The 19,166-nt window shown below is 49.6% G+C and overlaps 1 protein-coding gene across 10 annotated transcripts in view; it reads left to right on the top strand.

The window, feature by feature from the left end:
• Positions 1 to 19,166, top strand: part of LOC139746342 (receptor-type guanylate cyclase Gyc76C-like) — a 366,650-nt gene that overhangs the window by 83,631 nt on the left and 263,853 nt on the right. For 9 of the 10 annotated variants that reach the window (XM_071657506.1, XM_071657505.1, XM_071657507.1 and 6 more), the window contains exon 2: positions 7,483 to 7,551. The exons of the other annotated variant lie outside the window; for it this stretch is intronic. In XM_071657506.1, the coding sequence (XP_071513607.1) occupies positions 7,483 to 7,551 (69 nt within the window). The remainder of the gene's footprint in view (positions 1 to 7,482; positions 7,552 to 19,166) is intronic. 10 annotated transcript variants of the gene reach the window in all.

The raw sequence follows: 19,166 nt of genomic DNA, 5'->3' as shown, positions 1-19,166 counted from the left end.
TCGTGCTCAAGGTGTCGTATTGTCGTGCTCACGCGTTGTATTGTCGTGTTCAAGCGTTGTATTGTTGTGCTCAAGGTGTCGTATCGTCGTGCTCAAGGGTCGTACCGTCGTGCTCAGGGGTCGTGTCGTCGTGCTCAAGGTGTCGTATCGTCGTGCTCAAGGGTCGTATCGTCGTGCTCAAGGGTCATTCCGATGTTCGTAGGGTCGTACCATCGTGTTGGTAGGGTCGTACCACCGTGTTGGTAGGGTCGTACCACCGTGTCCGTAGGGTCGTGCCGCCATGCTTAGGGTATTAAATAACCAATTTAGCGGTCGTTGGTCGTGTCGTGTCTTATGCTAAATTTGACCTTTTGAGACGGTGGTCCACGCAGGCACGCACGCACGCACGCGGCTCGGGCCCATGGACTATATTCAACATTGTCTCGGGTATAGTTTCATGGACGTGTGTGTGTGTGTGTGTGTGTGTGTGTGTGTGTGTGTGTGTGTGTGTGTGTGTGTGTGTGTGTGGTTGTAATTACGTAGTTATGCTGTACAGATTGGGGGGTCTTTACCCTCATGGGGACCATCTCTTAAACTTCCTTTACTGTCATGTGTCTTTAGACATCAATAGACTGTCTACTACACTCACAACTTCAGCATTCATTTAAACGCCAGTCAAACGCACCATTTTCTTGGTATGAAAGTACTTCTTTACATATCTCTACCCCACCAAAAAAATATAGATGTCTTCCTTTATTTGTGGTTGTTTTGTTCTTCATCTTTCGAAGAACTGTTCACCGTTCTTCTTCGTTGAGCTGGTGTACAAGCATAAAGGTTATAATCAGGTCACTCCTTGCTCTTCTCTCCTCCATGATGAGCAAATTGGAAGCCTCCAACCTTTCTCTGTAACTCACCTCCCTGAATTCTGCTACCGTATTATTTTATTTTATTTATTTTTGCCTTCCTCTGGACTCTCTCTCTCTATCTTTTCTTTGTGCTTCTTCAGGTGCAGTTACTGGAGCATATTCTAGTTATGGAATGGAGGACATGAACACCTTTCCGAATATTTCCATATATATTTGGCTGTTCCTTCTTTTGGAAAAGTAAAAAAAAAAAAAACGAGAGGGGAGGATTTCCAGCCACCCGCTCCCTCCCCTTTTAGTCGCCTTCTACGACACGCAGGGAATACGTGGGAAGTATTCTTTCTCCCCTATCCCCAGGGATATTCCCTCTAAGGCCCAGTTCTCTGTTCTTAACGCTACCTAGCTAACGCGGGAAATGGCAAATAGTATGGAAAAAAAAAAATATTTGGCTGTGGTTCTGATACTCGCCAGCAGCATTTAGTCTCCTTTACAACCTCTTTTGTTTTTTGTTTTTCCCAGAGGTGGTGATTTAGTACTGACTACTCTCTCAAGTCCTTCTCTCATATAGATTCCCTTGAGCTTATAGCCTCCAGGTAATGTTTATATCAAGGCTTTATTTCACTTTACTCAGTCCTCTTTACCTCGCGTTATCTCGTGTTAAATTTCATCAACCATTTTATTAGACCAATTTGGAGCTTATTTAACTCCCATTTTAACTTCTTTCCTCCACCATGACTCTTGTCCTCATCTTCAAATATGTTCGGGTTGTATAGGAGACGGTAACATCAAGTCATGTACAATGGATGAGGAAGAGCGACTGTCTCAGAACAGAAGCCTACGGCACCCAACCACCGACCCTCAACCCATTTCGAGATGGTTCTTCCAAGTCTCTTGTTCCCTTCCTGTTTAAAATAATCCGTCCGTCGAAGATCCAACTGTCTTTTAGCGACCCTCTCTGTGTGTATCACAGTGTCCACTGCTTCCTTGGCAGTCTGGTTCCAGGCGCTCCACTCAGCTTTTCCTAATTTTGTCTAAAACGGTTTTCACTCATAGAAGTCTATGGAAGCCATAGAAAACGGGGGTTTCTCTCTCTTTTAGTTGTTTCTCCTGCCCAAATAGTCGTCCATTCGCTTTTTGATCATCTCTTTCAGTTTGACTCTCTTCTGTAGTGATATCCAGAAGAACTTTTCTAGTGGTTTGTGATGCGTATTTTATCAGGACTATGAGCCTTGTACGTGTAAGTCAAGACCCATTAGTAATGTTTATAACCTTTCTACGTATTTTGATGATTTCTAGAACCTCCTTCTACTATCTCATTGTTGTTTGGGTAGAACATCTACTTTGGAAATATGTTAGAACTTGTCGTCCAGTTGCTCGCCTATGGTGATGTTATCTGTCCAATTCTTACCATTAAATCCTTTATTGTAGTTAGCTGTTCTTGTACAATTTACTCTTGGTGATTTATGGAAATGTGACGGTTTATCAGTCTTTCTGATCCTAATGTACTCACTGACTTGTTGGTATTAAATATTTTCCTATATACACTCCAAGGACTTGTGTCTCCATGATCCTGTGTCTCCGTGATCCTCTGTCTCCATGAGAATCCAAATGATCCCAGTCGTTCTCTTTACACATATGAAATCCTTCATTGTTAAGACTTTACCATCTCTGAGACGTGAGTGTTTTACTACACCCAGAATCACTGTGATTATTCCTTCACTGTTTTCGTTGTATATACGTTGTGGCTCACTGTAACTTTCCCAACAGTTACTCTTCTCTTTATTCATTCTTTCTCTGGGCCATTTTACCAATATATCCTCCTCTGTCTCTTCATTCCTTCTATATTATCATGTATCCAATCTGAACAGAAGAGATGACATGGCTTTATGAAATTTTGTCCCCCTCACAACTTCAACAATTTTAAGTGTATTTCTTCTTCCCTAAATTCCTTCCTCGAGTTCCGTCTTTTTTACAGTCTATTATAATCTGTATTTGTGTCAGTTTCTCTCAAGTGTGATCTTTCCCTCCCTTGACATTCCTTTTTGACCTTTCTGTACTGCTGGTGTTGCTGTTTCTTCCTCTTCAGCTCATTCTGTATCTCCGTTTTTTGTGCCTTGTGTGTGTGTGTGTGTATGTGTGTGTGTGTGTGTGTGTGTGTGTGTGTGTGTGTGTGTGTGTGTGTGTGTGTGTGTGTGTGTGTGTGATTACTTATTTGTCCTGTACGTGGGAAGGAGGGAGGTTTACACTCGTGGTGCCCCATCCATCTCCACCACACAACCTGGCCTCCATGTCAGCTGGTGTTCTATGGCTCCCCCTACGGCTGTTGCCAAACCTAAGTCTAACACTTGTTCAGTGAGCAACGTACATTGTTTATAGCTGGGGGTGAGACAGGTGTATGTCAGGGGTTGAGGGTCGGTAGGCCTATGTTGGCCCCATGTCAAGCCCGGCTTAAGAGCTAGCTGCCTCCCAGGGCCCGGAGTGGTAAGTGGTAAGGGAACCTACAGGTCGCCACCCTTCCTCTCCCTGAAGTTCACCTTAAAGAAGGTCACCTCCTTAAGGAAGGTCACCTTTAAGAAGGTCACCTCCTTTAGGTGTCGGATGAGGTAGGTCGACTGGTACACAGGGGAGGGTGAGGGAGGTCGACTGGTACACAGGGGAGGGTGAGGGAGGTAGACTAGTACACAGGGGAGGGTGAGGGTAGGTCGACTGGTACACAGGGGAGGGTGAGGGTAGGTCGACTGGTACACAGGGGAGGGTGAGGGAGGTCGACTGATACACAGGGGAGGGTGAGGGAGGTAGACTAGTACACAGGGGAGGGTGAGGGTAGGTCGACTGGTACACAGGGGAGGGTGAGGGAGGTAGACTGGTACACAGGGGAGGGTGAGGGAGGTAGACTAGTACACAGGGGAGGGTGAGGGAGGTCGACTGGTACACAGGGGAGGGTGAGGGTAGGTCGACTGGTACACAGGGGAGGGTGAGGGAGGTAGACTAGTACACAGGGGAGGGTGAGGGAGGTAGACTAGTACACAGGGGAGGGTGAGGGAGGTAGACTAGTACACAAGGGAGGGTGAGGGAGGTAGACTAGTACACAGGGGAGGGTGAGGGAGGTAGACTAGTACACAGGGGAGGGTGAGGGAGGTAGACTAGTACACAGGGGAGGGTGAGGGAGGTAGACTGGTACATACACAGGGGAGGGTGAGGGAGGTAGACTGGTACACAGGGGAGGGTGAGGGAGGTAGACTAGTACACAGGGGAGGGTGAGGGAGGTAGACTAGTACACAGGGGAGGGTGAGGGTAGGTAGACTAGTACACAGGGGAGGGTGAGGGAGGTAGACTAGTACACAGGGGAGGGTGAGGGAGGTAGACTAGTACACAGGGGAGGGTGAGGGAGGTAGATTAGTACACAGGGGAGGGTGAGGAAGGTAGACCAGTACACAGGGAAGGGTGAGGGAGGTCGACTGATACACAGGGGAGGGTGAGGGAGGTAGACTAGTACACAGGGAAGGGTGAGGGAGGTCGACTGATACACAGGGGAGGGTGAGGTAGGTAGACTAGTACACAGGGAAGGGTGAGGGAGGTAGACTGGTACACTGGGGAGGGTGAGGTAGGTAGACTAGTACACAGGGGAGGGTGAGGGAGGTAGACACCAGGATCTCTCCATGTCTCAAGCCACTATCGCTGTTATCTTGTAACTTACAGAGATAAAGATAACGGAGATAAGCTCATGTTGGCATGTATATTGAGTTATGTTTACCCTTCGTTAAATCAATGAATCGGATGGCTTCATCGCTATATCGTTAAGGCTCAGCAAGGCCCAGTAAGTCGTACATCACTGGGGGATTAATCTCCTAATTGAGGACGTTGTGGTGTGTGGCTTAACACTATTCTCCTGCGGGTGGGTAGGGAGGAGGCTGGCGTGTCCTGTGATTGGCTCAGGGAGAGGCAGGAGGCCCACGCCAGGCTATTCTGACCCTTAGTGTTGGCAGGAGAGGATTACATTACCTCTTAACTGTAATCCCGACATTCCAATGTAATCCTGTTGTAATCCCTCCCACAGACAACGATGATTGTACCTGTTCTGTTGTGATGAGGGAGTTGTGGGATTAGAAGCGAGGCAGTTTGTCTGTGGGATTAGTAGTGACGCAGTTTGTCTGTGGGATTAGTAGCGTGGCAGTTTGTCTGTGGGATCAGTAGCGAGGCAGTTTGTCTGAGGGATCAGTAGCGAGGCAGTTTGTCTGTGGGATTAGTAGTGACGCAGTTTGTCTGTGGGATTAGTAGCGTGGCAGTTTGTCTGTGGGATCAGTAGCGGGGCAGTTTGTCTGAGGGATCAGTAGCGAGGCAGTTTGTCTGTGGGATTAGTAGCGTGGCAGTTTGTCAGTGGGATTAGTAGCGTGGCAGTTTGTCTGTGGGATCAGTAGCGGGGCAGTTTGTAAGTGGGGTCAGTAGCGGGGCAGTTTGTGTGTGAGTCAGTAGCGGGGGCAGTTTGTCTGTGGGATCAGTAGCGAGGCAGTTTGTCTGTGGGATCAGTAGCGGGGCGGTTTGTAAGTGGGGTCAGTAGCGGGGCAGTTTGTGTGTGAGTCAGTAGCGGGGGCAGTTTGTCTGTGGGATCAGTAGCGAGGCAGTTTGTCTGTGGGATCAGTAGCGAGGCAGTTTGTCTGTGGGATTAGTAGTGATGCAGTTTGTCTGTGGGATCAGTAGCGGGGCCATTTGTCTGTGGGATCAGTAGCGGGGGCAGTTTGTCTGTGGGATCAGTAGCGGGGCAGTTAGTCTGAGGGATCAGTAGCGGGGCAGTATGCCTGTGGGATCTGTAGCGGGGCAGTTTGCCTGTGGGATCATTAGTGTGGCAGTTTAGCAGGAAGAACAGTGGGATGAGCAGTTTACTCATAGCGGGGCAGCTTATCATGGACATCAGTAGTGGGGCAGTTTATCAGGAGCTGGGCAGTTTATCATGTTGGGGGATGATGGATTGGGGCTTCTGAAGGTGTGTGGAGAAAGAGATAAGATAAACTGGTTGTGAGTGAGGTGGCTGCTTTCTTTCTCTTCCTCCACCCCTCACACACACACACACACACACACACACACATACACACACCTGGTAAACTGTGAAATGAACCCACAACACCACTGGATAACCTCATCTTAAGTTTTTCCATTGATGAAACAGTTCCATTTATGGTTGTTGCTCTGCTGCCAGCCACAGCACGACCAAACCCTCTCGTGGTTTTTAGGATGATGGCGTGGCACTCCCACTCACTTCCATTGTCGGAGCTGAGTGTGTGAGGGACGTGTGACCTCCTCTCCCAACCTCGCCCTGACCCTCAGTTAAGGGGGGGGGGGGGACAACAACGTTCAATGAACTTGGCGGCCACGCCCACACAATTAACACCATCGGCGTGGCCGACTTGACCACCTCCTAAACACCCGGGCGTTGTAGAAGGCACTTACGCATACAGTAAGCTTGCCACAGTCCACCAGTGGGCTGCAGTAGCGCCTGGAGAAGTGTTGGCCATGTGAATCCAAACTCAAGTACACCACCGACTGTGTCTGTCCTCACAGCAGCAGCTCACTGTGTGATGCTTTGACTACCCTTTTCTCTGTGGTGCCTTCTCTGTGGTGGCTCATTTCCCTGAGCCTCCATCAGTTAGACTCGCGTGGGACCTCGCCCCCAACGCCCGTCTTGAGGAGGAGAAAGCTTCTATTACTGGACCAACGGCCACGCCCTCCTGCAGTAGGAAACACAAGCCGGCTGCTTACCAGCTAACTCACTACTACGGCAGCGCCTCGCACAGAAGCGCGATGAGATCTACCGCCCACACGACTCTCCTACGAGACGCCTGTCGCACTTCCTGCTCTTAAAGCAACGCCACGAAAAATTTACTGCCAACCTCATTCAAGTCTTATCTCTCTCTCCTGCGTACCGTAGGCCTGCGCTGTGTACAGCAGCTGAGCTAGTGAAGCACTGTGTTGTTGCTCGTGTTTCCGTACCACTCTCACAAGCCTCACCAGTCCAGAAATGATGAGACACACACACACACAAGAGTACCCGCTGAATATATGGTAATAGGGGACAGGGGAGAAAGAATACTTCCCACGTATTCCCTGCGTGTCGTAGAAGGCGACTTTTAAAAGGGGAGGGAGCGAGGGGCTGGAAATCCTCCCCTCCAGTTTTTTACTTTTCCAAAAGAAGGAACAGAGAAGGGGGGGCCAAGTGAGGATTTTCCCTCAAAGGCTTACACTTCTCTGTTCATGACGCTACCTCGCTAAAGTGAGAAACTCTCTTCTTTGACGCTACCTCGCTAAAGGGGGAAATGGCAAATATGTATGCCACAAAGAAGGTATTATTTACAAGTGTAGCCTTGATGTGAAGATGTTGATGGTCTCCATGCTGTCAACATCTTGTGGTGATTCATTCCAATATTCTTCTACAGCTACACAGCTGTTGGTCAGGTGCTGTGTGTGGGTGTGGGTGTGGGTGGGTGGGTATAGGTGTGGGTGGGTGGGTATAGGTGTGGGTGGGTGGGTATAGGTGTGTGTGTAGGGGGAGTTTGGGGGGTGTTAGCCCCTTGGGGGGTTGTTAGCCCCTCCAAACTAACCCTCTAAGGACCTAACCACCTAACAATGTCTTTTTTCTTTGTTTCAGGATCGAACGGGCCGATCCATCTGGGGGACTTTGTGTTGGCATCAGAGGAAGAGAGAGAAAAAGGAAAAGGTAAAGTGATTCTCTCTTAGGTATAGTCAGCTGCTTTCTCTCTCTCTCTCTCTCTCTCTCTCTCTCTCTCTCTCTCTCTCTCTCTCTCTCTCTCTCTCTCTCTCTCTCTCTCTCTCTCTCTTTCATCAACCATCACACAGATCCGGCTGACCACACCTGGCTGGCCCTGGGACCTGCCAGAGCCGTCACCTACCTTACAGAAGGGTCAACAACAACACAGAAGGGTCAACAACAACACAGAAGGGTCAATAACAACACAGAAGGGTCAACAACAACACAGAAGGGTCAACAACAACACAGAAGGGTCAATAACAGCACAGAAGGGTCAATAACAGCACAGAAGGGTCAACAACAACACAGAAGGGTCAATAACAGCACAGAAGGGTCAACAACAACACAGAAGGGTCAACAACAACACAGAAGGGTCAACAACAACACAGAAGGGTCAATAACAACACAGAAGGGTCAACAACAACACAGAAGGGTCAACAACAACACAGAAGGGTCAACAACAACACAGAAGGGTCAACAACAACACAGAAGGGTCAACAACAACACAGAAGGGTCAACAACGGCACAGAAGGGTCAACAACAACACAGAAGGGTCAATAACAGCACAGAAGGGTCAACAACAACACAGAAGGGTCAACAACAACACAGAAGGGTCAACAACAACACAGAAGGGTCAATAACAGCACAGAAGGGTCAACAACAACACAGAAGGGTCAACAACGGCACAGAAGGGTCAACAACAACACAGAAGGGTCAACAACAACACATAAGGGTCAACAACAACACAGAAGGGTCAATAACAACACAGAAGGGTCAACAACAACACAGAAGGGTCAACAGCAACACAGAAGGGTCAACAACAACACAGAAGGGTCAACAACAACACAGAAGGGTCAACAACAACACAGAAGGGTCAACAACAACACAGAAGGGTCAACAACGGCACAGAAGGGTCAACAACAACACAAAAGGGTCAACAACAGCACAGAAGGGTCAATAACAGCACAGAAGGGTCAACAACAACACAGAAGGGTCAATAACAGCACAGAAGGGTCAACAACAACACAGAAGGGTCAACAACAACACAGAAGGGTCAACAACAGCACAGAAGGGTCAACAACAACACAGAAGGGTCAATAACAGCACAGAAGGGTCAACAACAACACAGAAGGGTCAACAACAACACAGAAGGGTCAACAACAACACATAAGGGTCAACAACAACACAGAAGGGTCAGTAACAGCACAGAAGGGTCAATAACACCACGGAACGGTCAACAACAGAGTTTGACGTAGATCGAACCATAAAGGCTTTGTTAATTACTCGTTGGCTTATCGTTGGGTTGTTAGCTGGGTGTGGTGGTGGGTACACTGTCATCCACGTCTCGATCTACTCAACACATGGAAGCGAACTTCTCTGTGTGTGGGAGGTTCAGCAAGAACAAGTTATTGTTATGTGGTGTTCTTCAGCTGTACTCGCGTTCAGATCAAGAGTTCAAAAGTGGCCAGAAGGTTCAGTTCATCCCTCAGTTTAGAGTTCCATGACCGTGATTAGAAAAAGATATATATATATATATATATATATATATATATATATATATATATATATATATATATATATATATATATATATATATTTCTTTATCACCACACACACCCACGCACACTTAAAGTTCTACAATTTCCAGGGTTATGATATACGAACAACACTTGTTAAACGTATATTTCCAGCGTTATGATATACTAACAACACTTGTTTTATCTGAGTTATACCCTGGGTTGTTGAGGAAGGTGAAGGTAGTTTGTGTTTTCGTCTGATGTGACCAGTGTACAGTGTAGCAGTCGTGTGACGTAACCTTTCAGTTGACATGAAGCCATGGCCAAAGAGGTCGAGTGGGTTTTCCTGTCCACAAATTATCCCCTGCCATATAACTTATGCTTAATGCTCACCACTGGATATGTTCCAGTGGCTTTCCAGGATGGTCAGTGGTCCTGGGGGAAGCCTCTGGGGTCAAGCAGCCCCGGAGAAAGTGCTCCTCTGGGGCGTGTTTCAGGGGGATAACGAGTTCTTTGAATTTCTCCCAGCGAACGGAATGTTTTATGGACGGTTCACCAGCAGTTTTTGGAGGGAACACCTCTCTTGATGCCATGGAGGGAAACACGTCCACGATTGGGAGGGGAACTTTTTGGAGGTTTTGGAGAGGACGTGTTTTTTTGAGGTTTTGGAGGGCGGCCTCGTTCAGTTCAATTTCTAAGACGTAGGTTTGTTAAGGGCTTGGAGGGGGACTTGTTTATGTATATATATATATATATATATATATATATATATGTATATATATATACACACACACACACACACACGAATATAGTGCATATGAACGCGCACTTTTCATAGAACATATAATACCCTACAATAGCAGGGTTCGAACCCCCAGAGTTTTTGCGTTTCCAGTTACCACGCAGAAGGTCCGGGTTCGAATCTTGCTGTTAGAGGGCATTACGTAAATATATATATATATATATATATATATATATATATATATATATATATATATATATATATATATATATATATATATGTATATATATTTTATATATATATATATGTATATATATTCGTTCCTATGAGTCCACGGGGAAAATAGATAGATAGATAGAGATAGTAGATTCTAGCCTCCAGTGTCTCTTGTGCTGTGATAGTTCCTTGTAGGGGTGAGGACCTTGGCTGCCTGGGACTCAGCCAGGAATCATAAGAATCATGACCAGCCCGAGGAAGAACTTGTCCTTGGACAAACCCGGTTTGTGTCTCACCCTAATGGACAAGACAGATTTCTTTAATTGGTTTTTCAATTCTTTATATATATATATATATATATACACACACGAATATAGTGCATAGAAACGCGCACCTTCATAGAACATGCAAATCTCCAACAGCCAGGATCGAACCCGGGACCCCCTGTGTAAGAGGCGGGAAGGCTAACCGCTAGACTCTGGGCCATAGCTTAGCGGTTAGCATACTCTGGTGTTGTCTGGCCAGTGGTGGTGGTGGTGTTGTCCAGTGGTGGTGGTGTTGTCCAGTGGTGGTAGTGTTGTCTGGCCAGTGGTGGTGGTAGTGTTGTCTGGCCAGTGGTGGTGGTAGTGTTGTCTGATCCAGTGGTGGTGGTGGTGTTGTCCGGCCAGTGGTGGTGGTAGTGTTGTCTGATCCAGTGGTGGTAGTGTTGTCTGGCCAGTGGTGGTGGTAGTGTTGTCTGATCCAGTGGTGGTGGTGGTGTTGTCCGGCCAGTGGTGGTGTCGGTGTTGTCTGATCCAGTGGTGGTGGTGGTGTTGTCCGGCCAGTGGTGGTGTCGGTGTTGTCTGTCCAGTGGTGGTGGTGGTGTTGTCCGGCCAGTGGTGGTGTCGGTGTTGTCTGGCCAGTGGTGGTGGTGTTGTCAGGCCAGTGGTGGTGGTGTTGTCTGTCCAGTGGTGGTGGTGGTGTTGTCTGGCCAGTGGTGGTGTCGGTGTTGTCTGGCCAGTGGTGGTGGTGTTGTCCAGTGGTGGTGGTGGTGTTGTCTGGCCAGTGGTGGTGGTAGTGTTGTCTGATCCAGTGATGGTGGTGGTGTTGTCCGGCCAGTGGTGGTGTCGGTGTTGTCTGGCCAGTGGTGGTGGTGTTGTCAGGCCAGTGGTGGTGGTGTTGTCTGTCCAGTGGTGGTGGTGGTGTTGTCTGGCCAGTGGTGGTGTTGTCTGGCCAGTGGTGGTGGTGGTGTTGTCTGGCCAGTGGTGGTGGTGGTGTTGTCTGGCCAGTGGTGGTGGTGGTGTTGTCCAGTGGTGGTGGTGTTGTCTGGCCAGTGGTGGTGTTGTCTGGCCAGTGGTGGTGGTGTTGTCCAGTGGTGGTGGTGTTGTCAAGCGACTGGTGGTAGTGTTGTCTGGCCTGTGGTGGTGGTAGTGTTGTCTGGCCAGTGTTGAACAGTGTACAGCTTCAGAGCTCTGTACACCACTGTGACTCTGTTGAACACCTACGGATATGTCGGTGGCCAGAATGGTTCAGGGAAATCATCAGTGTATTGTATTGATGATGATTGGTAATGCTGTCACCCGGGCCCACACACACTGCTGATGCTGCAGTGGTATTTATAGTGGTGTCAGGGAGGCGGGGGGAGCAGGCACACTGTAGCTCATGGGGATATGTGGCTGGTGGTGTTGTCTGGCTAGTGGTTGTGTTGTCTGGCTAGTGGTTGTGTTGTCTGGCTAGTGGTTGTGTTGTCTGGCTAGTGGTTGTGTTGTCTGGCTAGTGGTTGTGTTGTCTGGCTAGTGGTTGTGTTGTCTGGCTAGTGGTTGTGTTGTCTGGCTAGTGGTTGTGTTGTCTGGCCAGTGGTTGTGTTGTCTGGCCAGTGGTTGTGTTGTCTGGCGAGTGGTTGTGTTGTCTAGCCAGTGGTGGTGTTGTCTGGCCAGTGGTGGTGGTGTTGTCTGGCCAGTGGTAGTATTGTCTGATCCAGTGGTGGTAGTGTTGTCTGATCCAGTGGTGGTGGTGGTGTTGTCTGGCCAGTGGTGGGAGTGTTGTCTGATCCAGTGGTGGTAGTGTTGTCTGATCCAGTGGTGGTGGTGGTGTTGTCTGGCCAGTGGTGGGAGTGTTGTCTGATCCAGTGGTGGTAGTGTTGTCTGATCCAGTGGTGGTGGTAGTGTTGTCTGATCCAGTGGTGGTAGTGTTGTCTGGCCAGTGGGTGGCCAGATCACATTACAAACCACCGAAATGAAGCGACCATTTTACACTGTGAAAGATTCCCGCAGTGGCAGACAACTGTACTAGAAACACAAACAAAATATTGACTTAGAAGGGAAAAGAAAAAATCATTTTTACACTTCTCTTTTCTTGCAGGAAGACAGTAATAAAGAAATGTTTTTTTGGAAAAAAAAATTATTTTTACACTTCTCTTTTCTTCCAGGACGACAGTAATAAAGAAATGTTTTTTTGGAAAAGAAAAATTATTTTTACACTTCTCTTTTCTTCCAGGAAGACAGTAATAAAGAAATGTTTTTATTTTATGTGTGTGTGACGGTCGGATGAACTGGTATATTACCGCCAGACTCTGGTTGTGGTCTGGTTGACTCTACCAGGAGATGGTAACCTCCCCAGTTTGACCAGACACGACCAGTTACTGGCAGGTCAGGGAATTATTATTAACTTTGACCTTTTTGGGCCAGACTTTGTGGTACATGATGGGCCAGACCTTACTGTGGTACATGATGGACCAGACCTTCCTGTGGTACATGATGGACCAGACCTTCCTGTGGTACATGATGGGCCAGACCTTACTGTGGTACATGATGGGCCAGACCTTACTGTGCTACATGTTGGGCCAGACTTTGTGGTACATGATGGACCAGACCTTCCTGTGGTACATGATGGACCAGACCTTCCTGTGGTACATGATGGGCCAGACCTTCCTGTGGTACATGATGGGCCAGACCTTCCTGCGGTACATGATGGGCCAGACCTTACTGTGGTACATAATGGGCCAGACTTTGTGGTACATGATGGGCCAGACCTTACTGTGATACGTGATGGGCCAGACCTTACTGTGGTACATGATGGGCCAGACCTTACTGTGCTACATGTTGGGCCAGACTTTGTGGTACATGATGGGCCAGACCTTACTGTGGTACATGATGGGCCAGACCTTACTGTGGTACATGATGGGCCAGACCTTACTGTGCTACATGTTGGGCCAGACTTTATGGTACATGATGGACCAGACCTTACTGTGGTACATGATGGGCCAGACCTTGTGGTACATGATGGGCCTGACCTTACTGTGGTACGTGATGGGCCAGACCTTACTGTGGTACATGATGAGCCAGACCTTACTGTGGTACATGATGGGCCAGACTTTGTGGTACATGATGGGCCAGACCTTCCTGTGGTACATGATGGACCAGACCTTCCTGTGGTACATGATGGGCCAGACCTTCCTGCGGTACATGATGGGCCAGACGTCTCTTGTGTCCAGAATGTGTCCTGTACATTGAGCCCGCCTGCCTGAGATAAAGGGGGGGGGGGGGGGAGGGAGGGGCCCATCCAGTATGGGACATTAACCACGGGAGGGGGGGGCGCATGGGGGGATCAGCCCCCCCTTAGAGCTATGGTGGCGCCCCGGCCTAGAACATAACCTTAAGTAACTGCGGTGTTCGCTCCAGAGGCCCCACACGCACCGCTGGGCTCGCCCATCCCCGACTCGTGTTCTTCCGCGTCTGACGCAGGGCGTGGAGGAAGGGAGGGCGTGTCTTGCACCAGTGTGGTAGTTGCCTAGAGGCGGCATCAGGGGGGCTGGTCCCGGCGCCTCTGTGGGGGGCGTGGTTGGGTCGTGCTTTCTTGGAGTGGGTGGGTCGTGCTTTCTTGGAGGCGTGGTTGGGTCGTGCTTTCTTGAAGGCGTGGTTGGGTCGTGCTTTCTTGAAGGCGTGGTTGGGTCGTGCTTTCTTGGAGGCGTGGTTGGGTCGTGCTTTCTTGGAGGCGTGGTGGGTCGTGCTTTCTTGGAGGCGTGGTTGGGTCGTGCTTTCTTGGAGGCGTGGGTGGGTCGTGCTTTCTTGGAGGCGTGGTTGGGTCGTGCTTTCTTGAAGGCGTGGTTGGGTCGTGCTTTCTTGAAGGCGTGGTTGGGTCGTGCTTTCTTGGAGGCATGGTTGGGTCGTGCTTTCTTGGAGGCGTGGTGGGTCGTGCTTTCTTGGAGGCGTGGTTGGGTCGTGCTTTCTTGGAGGCGTGGGTGGGTCGTGCTTTCTTGGAGGCGTGGTTGGGTCGTGCTTTCTTGAAGGCGTGGTTGGGTCGTGCTTTCTTGAAGGCGTGGTTGGGTCGTGCTTTCTTGGAGGCGTGGTTGGGTCGTGCTTTCTTGGAGGCGTGGTGGGTCGTGCTTTCTTGGAGGCGTGGTTGGGTCGTGCTTTCTTGGAGGCGTGGGTGGGTCGTGCTTTCTTGGAGGCGTGGTTGGGTCGTGCTTTCTTGAAGGCGTGGTTGGGTCGTGCTTTCTTGAAGGCGTGGTGGGGTCATGCTTTCTTGGAGGCGTGGTGGTCGTGTCGTACTTTCTTGGAGGCGTGGTGGTCGTGTCGTACTTTCTTGGAGGCGTGGTGGTCGTGTCGTACTTTCTTGGAGGCGTGGTGGTCGTGTCGTACTTTCTTGGAGGCGTGGTGGTCGTGCTTTATGGAAGGCATGTTGGTCGTCCAAGCCCGCTCTCTCTACCTTACACACATTGTGGCATAATCTCATGGTTAGGTACTTGTAGGTAGTTTGGTAGGCAGTAGGAAGGCAGGCAGGTAGGTAAGTTGGTTGGTTGGTTGGTAGATAGGTAGATGGGTTGGTTGGTAGATAGGTAGATAGGTTGATTGGTAGATAGGTTGGTTGGTTGGTTGGTAGGTATTTGGGCAGGTAGGTAGTTTGTTAGGTAGGTAGGTAGGTAAAGAGAAAGGGAGAGAGAGAGAGAGAGAGAGAGAGAGAGAGAGAGAGAGAGAGAGAGAGAGAGAGAGAGAGAGAGAGAGAGAGAGAGAGGCCAGGGGGAAGGTACATACACCACCATCATAGTTATCAAAAGCAACTAATTGATGAAGAAAACGGGTAAGAGGTGGCTGTTGAGTTCCCTTCCCTTTCGCACAGACAGATGAGAGCACTTGAAAGCCTCACTCACGGTATTCTCTCTCTCTCTCTCTCTCTCTCTCTCTCTCTCTCTCTCTCTCTCTCTCTCTCTCTCTCTCTCTCTCTCTCTCGTGTTTCCTCCGGAAATGGATCGCCAACGACGGTTGTCTACAGAGCGACAGGTGTCGTCTTCAACCCTTGACCACCCGTCCCCACCAGACCAGCCACAGGGGCACTGCCGTCTGACACTGTCCAGTCACAGAGGCACTGCTGTCTGACACTGTCCAGTCACAGGGGCTCTGCTGTCTGACACTGTCCAGTCAGAGGGGCTCTGCTGTCTGACACTGTCCAGTCAGAGGGGCTCTGCTGTCTGACACTGTCCAGTCACAGGGGCACTGCCGTCTGACACTGTCCAGTCACAGGGCACTTCTGGTCTCAGCTGCTAGCCAGTCAGATATGTACTCAGTGTTAAGGTTGGGTGACGGGCGATAAGAGACCTTGAGAGTGTGGCCATAGTGTGGGCTGGATGGAGGAGGTGTTGGTGGTGGTCTTCGCATGAGCAGTCGTTGGTCTGTGCTGGAAGGAGGAGGAGATGGTGGTGTTCGTGGTCCTCACACGAGCAGTCGTTGGTCTGTGCTGGAAGGAGGAGGAGATGGTGGTGGTCCTCACATGGTCCTCACATGAGCAGTCGTTGGTCTGTGCTGGATGGAGGTGGTGGTGATGGTCCTCCTCACATGAGCGTTGGTCTGTGCTGGATGGAGGAGGAGGAGGAGGTGGTGGTGGTCCTCACATGGTCCTCACACGAGCAGTCGTTGGTCTGTGTGTGACTGACGGGAATGTACCCAGACGACCCTGGCGGATGATCGAGTCGTAGGAAGGTGTTCACTAAGGCACTGGAAATCTCTTCAGATCATAACAGAAGAGATTACGTCTTGCAGCTGTAAACTCACTCAGACCCGCAGTGGACTGCGACGTCAACCCGTTATCGTGTGAGTGGCGGAGGTAAACCAATCAGGAGTTGGAGATAATGTGTTTGTTGCCGGCCGGCAGTGGCCCTTGACCACTGTCTTCGATGTGAACCTCTTCTGTCAACATCTTTGCCCTCCACAGTTACCCGGGACGTCGTGGCTCACCGACTCTCCCACACACCTCCCACACCTCCTCCCTCCCAGTAGAGAGCGTGGGAGTTCTCTTATCGGATGGGAAATGGTCATCATGTGAACGTTAGCCACAGAGGAGGGTCAGGGTATGTCACGAATGCATCCTCACGCCACCTCTTCGATTCTCCTGTATCAGGGTGATGGACCAGCAAGCCTCGGCTTCGGTCTGGCTGGTCCCCAGGCAGAACTTTCATTCCCATCATAAGATTTTGATTTCAAATATTCTCTCTTCACTGCTGGAAATATACCAAGTTCTTTCTGCATGTTGAGTACTGTAGTGGACTTCAGGCAGCCAAGTATGGTTCTTAATGTTCGCTTCATAGTAACGTTTCCTTTGACGTATATAAGTCTTTGAGTTTCCTGCGCAGATTTACGTAACTTGCAGTGTCATTTTGGGTATTTGTCTCTTTGAGTTTCTAATATGCTATTATTTCCTTAGACAAATTGCGCCTCTTTATGTCATCGCTCCACCACTTCGGCTTCGTTTTGAAACAAGCCTGTCTTACACGCACGGGGACATATGTTCCTTCCACTGCTTCGAAAATATTACTGAAGCTTTTCCAAACTACTTCCATATCGTCTTCATCAGCGATGTCGTCCCACATGCTGTAGATACTGTTCACAACATCTTGTAATAATTGAAGGTACCTTCAAGGTGGACTTTTCATAGCCCGTGAGTGTAGTGTTCTGATGAGAGATTGGTAAACCCTTAAATCCTGACACACATGTGCCTAATTGTAATTGGTCCCCTTTCAGCCGGTGGTCATAGCCTGGTTCCGTGCCAGTGTGTTCCTTCGTTATCTCGTTCCATCAGATTTGGTTCAAGTTTCACCAAATGTGTATATGACCAGTTGCCGGAGCCTGTCAGGACCTGGGTGGGTTGTCGCAAGACCTGATGTTCTATATTTCTCGCGCGAGTATATCATTATCTGTATGATCTGATTCAGGTGGCGAGTTACAATATCCGTCCCTCAGTATTTAAGGGCGCGAGTCGCAACACTGGGGCCTAAGGAACGCCACTAAATACTATTATCCAATGTGGAAAGCCACAGTTGACCTTTACCCATTGTTATTTTTGTATCGAGCATTTTCCTTGAGAGAGACAAGCCTTTGTCTTGTGCCATCCGGGATTTTTATGTTCATTTCTTAGTTGTTGTTGTTGTTGTTGTTTCTCTTGACCCTGTCTCCTGCGTGGCGGGTGTCATCCCCTTAACCGCGAGGTGGTGCAGTCTCCACTCCTCTGTGGTTTTTAGCCTCATGCATAACTGTTGTGTTGGGAGTCTGAAAGTTGTTGCGTCGCTCGTGACCTCCGACTTCTGACCCCATGTTGCCTCACACGCAGGTCCATTCCCCTGGGCCAGATTCATGCAGGTAATTCGTAATGTATTTTGCAGTAGTTTCCAGATTGTGCAAGTGTCAGCAGTGGTGGAGGGGCCTGTAGTAGTGGTGAAGGCCTGTAGTTAAATACATTTTTTTTTCGTGGTCTTCTGAGGAAGACATTGCTACACCATTTGTTCTCTGCCACGCCTTTACACACGGATGTTTCTTGCAGTTAGTTATGAAACTTCTCGAGTGTCTGACGTATTTCTGTTCATATTTTTTTTTTTCTTGAAAATGAACTTTCATCTTCAGCAGAATACCGCCATGCACCACACAGGGACCTGGATCAAGTAAGAGCCATTTATTATGGCTGACGATACCAATGATTCCTGTAGTCTACATTAGGCCCATTTGGTCTATACCCAGCCCGTCCGTGATACACCCAGCCCATCTGGTCTCTACCCAGCCTGTCCGTGATACACCCAGCCCATCTGGTCTCTACCCAGCCTGTCCGTGATACACCCAGCCCATCTGGTCTCTACCCAGCCCGTTCGTGATACACCCAGCCCATCTGGTCTCTACCCAGCCCGTCCGTGATACATCCAGCCCATCTGGTCTATACCCAGCCTGTCTGTGATACACCCAGCCCATCTGGTCTCTACCCAGCCCGTCCGTGATACACCCAGCCCATCTGGTCTATACCCAGCCCGTCCGTGATACACCCAGCCCATCTGGTCTATACCCAGCCCGTCCGTGATACACCCAGCCCATCTGGTCTATACCCAGCCCGTTCGTGATACACCCAGCCCATATAGTCTATATCCAGCCCGTCAGGTCTACACCGAACCCGTTTGGTCTTCACTCAGCTCGCCTGGTCAACACCCAGGCCGGCTGGTCAACACCCAGGCCATCTGGTCAACACCCAGGCCGTCTGGTCTACACCCAGGCCGTCTGATCAACACCCAGGCCCTCTGGACAACACCCAGGCCGTCTGATCAACACCCAGGCCGGCTGGTCAACACCCAGGCCGTCTGATCAACACCCAGGCCGTCTTGTCAACACCTAGCCCATCTGGTCAACACCTAGCCCATCTGGTCAACACCTAGCCCATCTGGTCAACACCTAGCCCATCTGGTCAACACCTAGCCCATCTGGTCAACACCTAGCCCATGTGGTCAACACCTAGCCCATCTGGTCAACACCTAGCCCATCTGGTCAACACCCAGGCCGTCTGATCAACACCCAGGCCGGCTTATCAACACCCAGGCCGTCTGGTCAACACCCAGGGCGTCTGGTCAACACCCAGGCCGTCTGGTCAGTGGAGACACCACCAGGTCGTCAGGTGTGTCAACAAATCAAGCTATAACCATCTGGTCCTTGACTGACTCGTTGTCCCAGTCTACGGGAGACTGTTGGAGGAGTTTAACTGTCTATATCCAAAGTGATCAATATCTTGCTATTCTTCTTCTACCTCAGTTACATGATGACGTAGCCAGTGTCTTGGCCCCTCACACAGCTGGTTGATCCTCTTAC

The sequence above is a fragment of the Panulirus ornatus genome, chromosome 64 (assembly GCF_036320965.1).
Source record: "Panulirus ornatus isolate Po-2019 chromosome 64, ASM3632096v1, whole genome shotgun sequence".
Lineage (NCBI taxonomy): Eukaryota > Metazoa > Arthropoda > Malacostraca > Decapoda > Palinuridae > Panulirus > Panulirus ornatus.
This window is presented reverse-complemented; position numbering and strand designations above follow the sequence as displayed.